This window comes from Melospiza melodia, chromosome 9 (genome assembly GCF_035770615.1).
Source record: "Melospiza melodia melodia isolate bMelMel2 chromosome 9, bMelMel2.pri, whole genome shotgun sequence".
In the NCBI taxonomy this organism is placed as follows: domain Eukaryota; kingdom Metazoa; phylum Chordata; class Aves; order Passeriformes; family Passerellidae; genus Melospiza; species Melospiza melodia.
In genome coordinates this window covers 16,504,889-16,514,929 of record NC_086202.1, presented here as the reverse complement: position 1 = coordinate 16,514,929, position 10,041 = coordinate 16,504,889, and the positions used below count along the sequence as shown (strand labels likewise).

The window sequence follows — 10,041 nt, the reverse complement described above, 5'->3', positions numbered from 1 at the left end:
CAGTGCCGCGGCGGCCGAGCGGAGCGGCGGAGCTGAGGGTGCCCGCGGGGGCTCCTCGGAGGGAGGAGAAGAGGAGGGCGCGGGGTCGCGGGTGCCAACGGCACCGAGAGGCTACCGGGAGCGGGACCGGGACCATGTCGCTGCAGAGCCCGCCGGCTGCCGCCGAGCTGCCCCCCGGCCCCGGCGAGGGGCATCCGCCGGGAGCGGAGCTGAGCCAGGGCAGCGCCGCGGCCCCGTCAGCCGAGGAGAGTGGCGAGGAGGAGGAAGAAGAGGGAGAAGGGGAGAAGGAAAAGGAAAAAGAAAAGGAAAAAGAAAAGGAAAAGGAGGGAGAGAAATTGCCGCCCATCCCGTCGGCGTCAACCGCGGCTGCCGGGGTAAGTCCCGTCGGCGCCCGGGCAGCCGCCCGCGGGCCCGCCTGTGCCACTCGCGTTCGCTTGCTGTGTTTGCCGCTTCATTTGGGAGGAGAAAGGGAAGGGGGGAATCGTCGTCTTCGTGTTCTTTCATGTTCCTTTCCGTTGAGAGGCTTTCATTCAAGTTTTTTAAAAATAACAAGTGCATCTGTAAGCAATGACATAATGAAGCTATAAATTCTCCATCCACTTATAGTTAACATTTTACAACGGTCTGCTCTGTCGGGTTAGTCATGACTGAGGGTTTGCAGCATTGTGAATGTTCATTAAGAGTTCTCGGGGGTGGAGGGTTTCAGCTCTAATACACTTGATGGAGAAAGAGGTAGCTGGGGAATACTTCTGTATTTTTAACTTTTTCTTTAAAAATCTTTCAAATTTTTTTGCGTTGAAGCAAAGATCACAGAACATTTTGATGAAATGATGAATGAATTAATGCAGAGAAAAAAATGGAGGAAGGATATTTGCCAGAATAACTTCCTTTCAGAAACCTTTTTTCAGGTTTTTAATTATACCAGAGTTGGGCTTTTCTTTCTGCTGTCTATACAATATTACAGAACATAAATTTTTCGCAAAAATTCCCATTCCCAACATGAGCTGGAACTTGTGGTAAGTTACTTCAGTCCAACAACAGAACAAAAATGTTACTAATCCTGTAGTAATACACTTAGGAGATTTTAGTTCAGCAGTTCTGGTTGGCATTGGACTTATTATCATTTAAATTATAATTTATTTAAATTCATAATTTGAATTTAAAGATTGCACATATAATATTTATGACTGTCAGGAAATAATTGTGATGTTAAACTGAGTAATTGTATGCAAACTGCAAACTCCTTGGAGCAATTCTGCCAATTTTGTGTTTTGCCTAAATGTTCCAATCTTCTGAAAGACTTTCAGCTTTGTAAATCTGTCAGGATGTGCAAGAATATGTTTATTCTTGTGATTCAAATACCAATTTGGTGGGAGAAGTCTCTGATGGACGAGTGCCCGGGAGTTTTTCTTACCTTTCAGTATCTCAACCTTAGACTTTGAATGGTAAAAGCCAGTTGGTTAGAATAAAGATAAAAGTGCTGGCCTAAAATGTGTCAGGCTTAGCTCAGCTAATGAAAAATATGTGCCCCTGGGTGGCCATGTAGAATTCCAGCTGCTTTAAAGAACCAGGAGAACTTTGTAGCTGGACATCCGTCAGGTACCTCTGGAGTATTGGCCGCAGGCAGAAGCTGTCTGAGTGGGACCTGCAGAGGAGCTCTGACCTGGCCAGGTGTGGTTGTGTGTCAGGGGCAGGGCAGGGTTTGAATTTACCAAGAGCCTTACTTGGGGCTCAGTAGCGTGTTACAGAGGGGACAGAGAGAGAGTTTTGTGGAGAGATGTCATAGACTGTCACCAAAGATGGTTTGGGTGTCAGCATTCACATTCTAGAAAGAAACTTGTGGAAAGCTAAGTAATTTGCTCCCTAATAAAAGAAACAGTTAGAGACTTCTGTAAAGGAAAAACAGTCTGAAGTTGCACCTTTCAAGCTGTGAATGGAAGGAACAATCCTGCTTCTAGTGCAGCCTGTTGCACTCTCAGATGCCTTTGGGAAATCTGAGTGTCCTCCATATCTTCTTGCACAGGGAAGAAAATCTTTTTGTCCTCACTAGTCTTTGCTTGCCATATACATAAGGGTCTTGAGTAAGGAATGTTAGGGCTAACACAGGATTTTCCAGAAGCTCCTCTAGATGATCTTTTGTCTCTTCTGAGAGAAATCAGTCTGTATGTGCTCTTTGAAACATTTTGACTTGTTTTCAACATTTCATTTAACTTCAATAATGAAAAATACAGTTTTATAAAGTATGATGTTAGTAACTCTCCAGTCTTATGGAGGGCTTAGTGCTTGGAAAACTTCCACTAAGAAGCCAGCAGATGGTCTTAAAACAGGACTGAAGATTACTTTGGTCCTCTTACTCCCTCCTAGCCTATTCATTCCTTTTGGTGGGTGGGAGGGGAATGGTGGGTGTTCAGTTTTCTGCTGGCAGTGTCCTTGTAGAGTGTTAGGCTCTAAAAGCTCGGTGACCCCCTACAAAATTTTTAAGTATGACATGGCGCTGTGCACTTGCCCTAGATTACTCCCTCAGGGGTTGTCAGAGTTTCTCATTAGTGAGTGTGAGGTTTCCTTCCAGGGCCTCCCAATAAAGCCTTAGTCCATATGTTTGTCTAATATTGTTGGAACTGTACTTGAAACAGGATGATGGAGTTAAACAGAGGATGCAGATTTTGTTCTTTATGATCACTGCTGAAGGAGGTGGCAGTAAGGAGAAGGTTTTTAAAGAAACTGTTCACCTGTAGTATTTCAGTGATGTGTCTGGAGTAAAACCTAGAAAGCTAAGTCAGTCAAAAAGGCTGTCACAATAATTTATTTAACAAAAATTCCTTTTTTCCATTATCTCTGCTATCTATTCCTTATTAATCATAATTAGACTAGTCTGTGCTTCAGAGCTTTTTTGTCTGGAGCACACATTTTGTGAAGATTAACCTCAGATCTGGAGTTGTTTAAAAGTTCTTTTTCAGTCACTAATGTTTGTCCAGGGTCTGTTTTACTCCAGTCATGTGCCAGATGATTTTTAAGAATCATCTTAATGATATTTCAAAAGTTATAGACTAAAAAGAAATGTTAATCTGAAAATTACACTGGTAATTACATTTTATTTTGCAATGTTTGTTGCATATAATGAATTTAAAACTAGAAACTGAAAGTTGGTAAAAATAGAAGTTTTATAAATTGAAATTTGATATTTTTAAAGCCAGAAGTCCTGATGATTGCTCAGATTTACAATTTAGTGAGTTATGAGCCATGGAAAAATAGCTGTATGTGGCACAGTTATTTAAAATTTCTGGCAGTGTACCAGCTTGCGTACACTGTGGTGTGGTAGGTTTATGGGCTGTATTATTACCCTTGGTGTTTTTTCAGGATGTTGTGGTGGAAGTGAAATGCTTTTCTTAGAACTCTGACTGCATGTCTTAGTCTAAATGTATTTCTGTTAGGAGAAAAGGGAAATGTACTGGTTCAAAAATTTTCATAGGATATTATATGAGAACGTATATTCTCATTTGCAGAATTAAAGTTTTGGTTTGTGTGGAAACATTTTTCTAACTGAGACCACAGATGCCAGATATCAGGAAAATGAGTCTTTAGGTTTCTGTGAGGTTGAAAATCATGATGTGCAGGAAGGGTATGTATATTTTTTTTTGAGTTGATCTACCCTCTCCTGATATCAATTGATGACTTGGAATTGAGAAGAAAATTTAAATATTCATCATGAGATTTCTGTCATCTTGGGCAAGCCTCTTAACCCCACCTATGCTCTGCAAATTCTGTAGTGAATAACTATATCTAATAGCACCCCGTTCTGATTAGCCAACAGACTAATTGGCACAATCCTTTGGAAGTCTGATGTGTGATTTTGCTTCTGTTTGCTGTTAAAACACATCAGTGCTCAACGCTTCCCAGCAGAGACTGGCGCGGGCTCCTTGGTGACAGTATGTACAGGTGCTCAAGCAGGGAGTCTTTTAGCACTTTGTTAACCAAGTTTTGTTGGTAAGCCTTTCTTCAGTGGCAGCAGATGGTGATCATTTTGAATCATTAGGGAGTTTTAGCCAGGTAGTCAGTATTGAAGTATTTTAGAGGTTAGAATTTTTGGCCTCACATTTTAAGTCTAGGGAAATTTGTCTAAACTACTTGAATATATTAGGGCTATTTGGAAGAAGGAATATGTGACACTTTCTTCTGTTTAAACTGAGCTGCATGTAGTGAGAAGTATAAAAGTAGGTTCCTCACAGAAATCCAAGGATATCTTCATATCCTGCAACCTAATACTTGAGTTTTTTAATGTAATTGAAAGGAATTTTATGGTACCTCTCCTGAATCAATTTGAAACAAACTTGCAGAATCATTATTTATGTTTTATTCAGTTGTTACCTGATTTAAAAGAATTCTGTGTAAAAACCTCACTAGGAAGATTACTACAGCAGTAATGTATTAGCCCTTTAGAGCATACTGTCATCTTAATTACAGGGATTGGAGGAAGGAGCCAAAAATCAGTTTTCCACTTTCAGCAATTTCATCACAACTATCAACCAAAAGAAAGAAGGCATCGGAAACAGAAATTCACCTACGCAACTTGTTATACCCAACATCAAAAACGGTAAGAGAAAAAAGACCTGTTACTTAGTTACCAAGTTTAGAAGGTGCTCAGTTTTCTGCCAGTATTTGTATTTTGGTAGTGCCAGAAAATCTGGAAATCTTGATTTCATTAAATTATGCTGTGTTCTACATTGTAGAGGCAGTGAGATATATGATAGCCCATCCTCAGTGGAGGTTGTGCCATAGAGACAAGTTGGATAAGAAAAAACAAATAGATCTGGAGGATGGAATAACTATCTGAAATTTTAAAGAAAGGTACTGATTCAGCAGTTTATCTGCAGATATTTGTCTAGCTGCAATCAGGCAGTATCTCTAGAAATTTTCAGAACTTTGGACATATTTATTTTATTGCCATCTGAAGGATGGTGGAAATGAGGCAAGCATAAGACTTTTACAAGGGAGGTAGTTGCTGGGAGATGCTGTTTTTCAGTGAAGATGAAGGCCAGTGATGGCAAAAGGTAAAATGCACAGGAAACAGTGAGTTCTGAATAGCTTTATAAGTGAGAAGGAGTGTTGTGCTGTGATGAGGTAACAATACTTGATGAAAAGATAGAAGGTGTAGCTCTGTATTAAGCATGGTTGGCTAGAATAATGAAGCCTAGATGGGATGATATTGTGGTTAGACCTGGAATTTTTATTTGACTTTTGGGCTAGGAATTCAGTAATTTGGGATTTTTCATAAAAGACTGTACAAGCATTTGTCAGGTTTGTATTGATCTTGTCTCTGAGCAAGTCCCCTTCAGGCTTATTGTGCTGTGGTTCACTAAGTCTTTATAGCACTCAGTGAAATTGAGGCAAGAAAGAGACTGTGCTGAGAGATCTCAGTAGTGCAACTTTGAAACAAAACTGTTGACAAGTATTGTCAGTTTCAAAGTTGTACCGAAAAAGGTGGTTTATAACTTGCAGCACTAGATTCTTACTAAAATAATATTTTATTAGCTGTACTGCAAAACTTTCTGCTTTGTATCAAGGAGATTTTCTTCACCGAAGTTTTTAATCATTTCTTAAGCAGTCATGCACAGCTGAATCTTTACTTGATGTAACTGGGCAAGAAGCCAGAAATTACTGTTTTTTCTTGTCTTGTAATATTGTGTTATAGCTGTTTATCAACTCAATACATAAAATTTCCCATTTCTGCTCAATGAAACTCCAGTGATGGATCTTAATTAGTATTCTTTACGGGCAGAAGAGCAAATAAATCTATGTACAAATAAACTTGAATGATGACAAAACATACTGAAGTTGACCATATGTGTTAAAGATACTATTAAAAATCAATTTTAGTATATGTAAATTAAACTGCATGTATTTCAAAGAAGATGACATTGCTGACAGGGTGCAAATTACCAGCTTAGCACCTGCAGCTTCAATTTACTGAATTGAGAAGCAGTGTCTGCCAGCAGATGTCTCTTCTACAGATGTAGAAGGAATGTTTTCCTCATTCAGTGTGTTCAGCTGGTTATAACTCAATGTTTAATCCATTTAAAATTGAGAAGACAGAATGAAAGTTAAATCAAAAACTTGTTTTTCTCAGAGTATAAAAATAAGACAAATTCTTATATTCTTTAAAATCAGTCCATCCTGCTTTCAGAGAATGGTGTTAAATAGCAGAACATACGCATGGTTGGAATGGTTTGGCACCTTGGCTTGGATTAATTTATTATCTATATGTCTGCTCTGTTTTTTCAATTACTGCTTTTTTCTTAAAATGGTTAAAATTCCATCTGTGAGAATGGACAAGGTTGCATATCAGTAACTGATGCATCCTCAGGTGATTGAGGGCACCTCTGTCTGTTATCTCATGAATGGTGGCTAAGTCACGCGGACAATGACTCTGTCATGAGCATGAGAGAAAAAAATCTGCTTTTGGATTCATGGGACTTTTGTAGCATCTGTTTCCCTGCTGTGATAAATGGAGTAGGCAGCAGTGTAGTGATACTACTTTGATGTTTAGTTAATTAATAAAAACCAAATCTTTAAAAAGGCTTAGAGGGGTCTTATACAATTCATAGAGGATTCTCATTAAATATGTATGACTTTTGAGGACACTTTTATTTTACATAGTGTCTTTTATCCCAAACATATGTCACAATTCATGTAAATGCTTTTAAAAATGAGCAGCATAAATCAGACTGTAAGAGAGTTTGAGGATGTTTGTGAAGACACTGTCAAAATGAGTGTTGGAAATGCAGTGGAAATATTTTTTCATGTTTTGGGTGGGCTTACCTTGGCTGACTGCCAGACACCCACCAAGCTGCTCTGTGGCTTCCCCTCCTCAACAGGACATGGGGAGAAAATAAGATGAAAAACTCATGGATTGAGATAAAGGCTGGGGGTACACTTTCCCATTTTCATCATAGGCGGAGCAGACTTTAGGGTATTAATTTATTGCCAGTTAAACTAAACAGAAACAAAACTCAAAACACCTTCCCCTTCCCTGCTTACCACACCTTCCCTTGTTCTCAAGTTCTCTCCAATTCTGCCAGCAGCCTGATCAGGCATTGGCTCTCCACTGGCTGCAGAGGATCCTCTGCTCTAGACCTGACTCACCTCCTCCTTCTCCTTCTTTTCCACTCATGTGGGTGTCTGTAGGGTAGTTTCTTTCTTTTTTTTCTTCCTTTTGTTTTTAATCCTTCCTCTCTGTCAGCTGCTGTGCAGTTTTTTTTTTACCCTTTCCTAAATATATTGTCACAGGGGTCCTATGCCATTGTCACTGCTGGGCTCAGCTTTGGCCTGTGTGGGTGTGTTTTGGAGCTGTGTTGGACACAGAGGCAGCCTTGTCTCTCCTCTCACTGTAGCTGTTGCCAAGTCTTGCCATGCTAATCTGATCAACTATTCTCAGATCAAATAGGAAGGAGTAGACTGGAAAGGCCTTGGCAAAGCACTGCCAATTGTACTAGAATAGGTAGCCAAATGTATTAAAAAGAAGCGTTCAAAGATGCTTCTCTTTCACCGCTAATTCTGTGTAAGACAAAAAAATTTGCCTTTTCCATTTAGTTTTCTGGAGAGATTCTCTATGGAAACTGTAGATGTTTCACCGTCATCTGTAGCTAAAATTCTAAATCACAGTGTAGAAAAAGGGACTGAAGTCTTGTCCTTATATGATGGTTGGACTTTGGTGTGGTCATGCATGAGATTTTTCTTAGCTGTAAGGAGCACCAGTGTTGCAGTTTGTTTATTGAAAATTTACAATCTATATTGGAAATACAATAATTGGCATCACTGCTGTTTTTGTTAGCCAAATTTTCCATCGTATCTGCATGTGCACATGGGAAGAAAAATACTTTTTAAAAGAATTAGAATCACACACTTGAAGTTTTTTTTTTTTTTTTCCTAGTACCAGTTTATTTGTGTTAGATGCATTGTATTTGCTCTTCTTTACCTTTCTTTTAAGGGAGGGACCTACCAGCTCTTTGCCTGGATGTACGGCAAAAGAAGCGCATGTCGATGGATACGTTACCCCAGGAACTGAAAGCACCAATTCCTCCTGAACCTTCCCTTCCAATTCGAACCAAAACTGTGAAAGATTTTCAGTAAGTTATACTGGTGTTCCTAGAAATGTGCTTTCTTCCTTTCTTTGGAATTCTTTTCATTTTGACCTAATTCAAACATTTGATTTTTTTAATCTCAGATGAGAAAACGGGTTCAGTAAGACTGGCAAGGAATTAGTCTGGTTGTGGTGGTGGGATTGATAACTGTGTTGCTGTGAAAACCATCAAAATATTTTTTCCAGGTTGAAGTGTTGTACCACACAGAAAATGGCAAAACATACACTTCAGAATTAGAAATGCAGGGAGCATTTAGTTTAGAAAAGAATATATATGGTTTATTGTAGGCTGGCAAAGCCTGTGCAGTCTTAGGTGTTTTGGTTATACTGGCAATTATTTCTCTCTTCCATGTTTGAAATTTTGTGCTTCCAGGGAGAAAAAGTGACCCTTTTTGATTATTCAGTGTGTATTTGGTTGGGAAAAAAAAGAGCTATAAAGGAAAATTTGCAAAGAGGTGGTCCTTTCCTGGTATTCAGGTGATCCAAAGAGCTGAATTTTTTTCCACATTCAGATTTTTGTATCTATTGACTATTGCCTCTAGACAACCTGTGGCAGTGTTTGTAAAAAACTTCTTCCTTACATCTGATCTAAATCAGCCCTCCTGCAGGTTAAAGCCATTAGCCCTTTTCCTGTCCATTTGAATTCCCAGCTGTCGGCCCCCACCACCTCTCCATTTCCCTTCTCCTATGGTTGCCATCCTCCAGGCAGGCCTAGGTCCTTCTCAGTTGGATCTGGCAGCTGCTCCCAGCACTGGGCTGGGTGTGGATTTCTTTATGCTGAGGATTTCTTGCACAGCCTGCAGCACAGTCAGAGGAAGCAGCTTCCAGAGGAAGGCCTTGCACAGGTCCAGGTAGATGGCATCATTTTTCCGTCATCCACCAGCACTGTAACCCTACTAGAAGGCCTAGAAGGCCACCAGATTTGTCAGGCACAAGTTGTCCTTAGTGAAACCACGTTGACTGTCACCATTGACCACCTTGTCTAAGATTAACCACCTTAGATTGTCCACCGATGCCTAAGATTAAGTTCTATTTGAAAAAATTTAGAAGAAAGAAAACTTTGAGAAATTCTAGTGAATTTGAGTAGTTTAAGAGCCATCATACTTACTCTGAGAAACTTTATCATGTCAGTCTAGCTGCAGCTTAATTCTGTTCTGTTAATTATTTGTCCTAACATGCTGAACTGTGACATTGTGAATTAACATTTTGAATAAAAGACATTGCTCAGGTGTATCAAACACAAACTATGCTTTTGTTCTCTTATAATACCATGATCTTTAAATGACAAGAAAGAGGTTAGAAAGATACAGATATTATACTCGTCTGTCTTGTAAGTGTGCTTAGTGAGAAAAGCTTAAAGTTACAGTGCATTTTAAGGTCTAAGTGGCTGGCAAGATCAAACCATTACCAGTATTTGAATGTATTTTCTCTAGGGATGATATGGAAAAGTCGAAGGCATCGGGAGATTGGAAAGCTGTACATAATTTTTATTCTACAACTTTTGATTCTTTCTTGGAGATAAATGCTGCATTTAAGGTAGAAGATAATTCCTAATACTATTTAGTAATTACAGTGCTTTGTATCTTCAAAATGTTTCCAAAAATATCTGTTAAAGGCTTTCAGCCAGGTATTCAAGGCCACTCAGATAATTTTGTCATGATCTCACCTGCTTTTTGTAGACAATCTGTTACTGCATTGATTTATTGATTCCAGTTAAGCAATTTTATTTCAAGTTTGTGGACCTTTAAAATTCCAGTATGTCATTTGTTTGTGACAGTGTGACTGTGTAGGTACTTTCTACACAAATTAGAGTTTTAAAACATCATGCTAATGCAGAGGCCCAGGCAAATCTGGAAACAGAAATTCCCTACCCCTAAAAAAAAGATGTGATATCAGCTCTCTTG

At 39.3% G+C, this 10,041-nt stretch overlaps 1 protein-coding gene across 2 annotated transcripts in view; it reads left to right on the top strand.

Annotated features, from left to right (window-relative positions):
* Window positions 1-10,041, top strand: part of HECTD2 (HECT domain E3 ubiquitin protein ligase 2) — a 32,327-nt gene continuing 22,286 nt past the window's right edge. Inside the window, exons 1-4 of one of the 2 annotated variants that reach the window (XM_063163525.1) lie at window positions 1-374; window positions 4,462-4,591; window positions 7,985-8,123; window positions 9,571-9,673. In XM_063163525.1, coding sequence (XP_063019595.1) covers window positions 135-374; window positions 4,462-4,591; window positions 7,985-8,123; window positions 9,571-9,673 — 612 coding nt within the window. In that variant the 5' untranslated portion in view covers window positions 1-134. The remainder of the gene's footprint in view (window positions 375-4,461; window positions 4,592-7,984; window positions 8,124-9,570; window positions 9,674-10,041) is intronic. The other variant, XM_063163524.1, reaches the window with a different exon arrangement.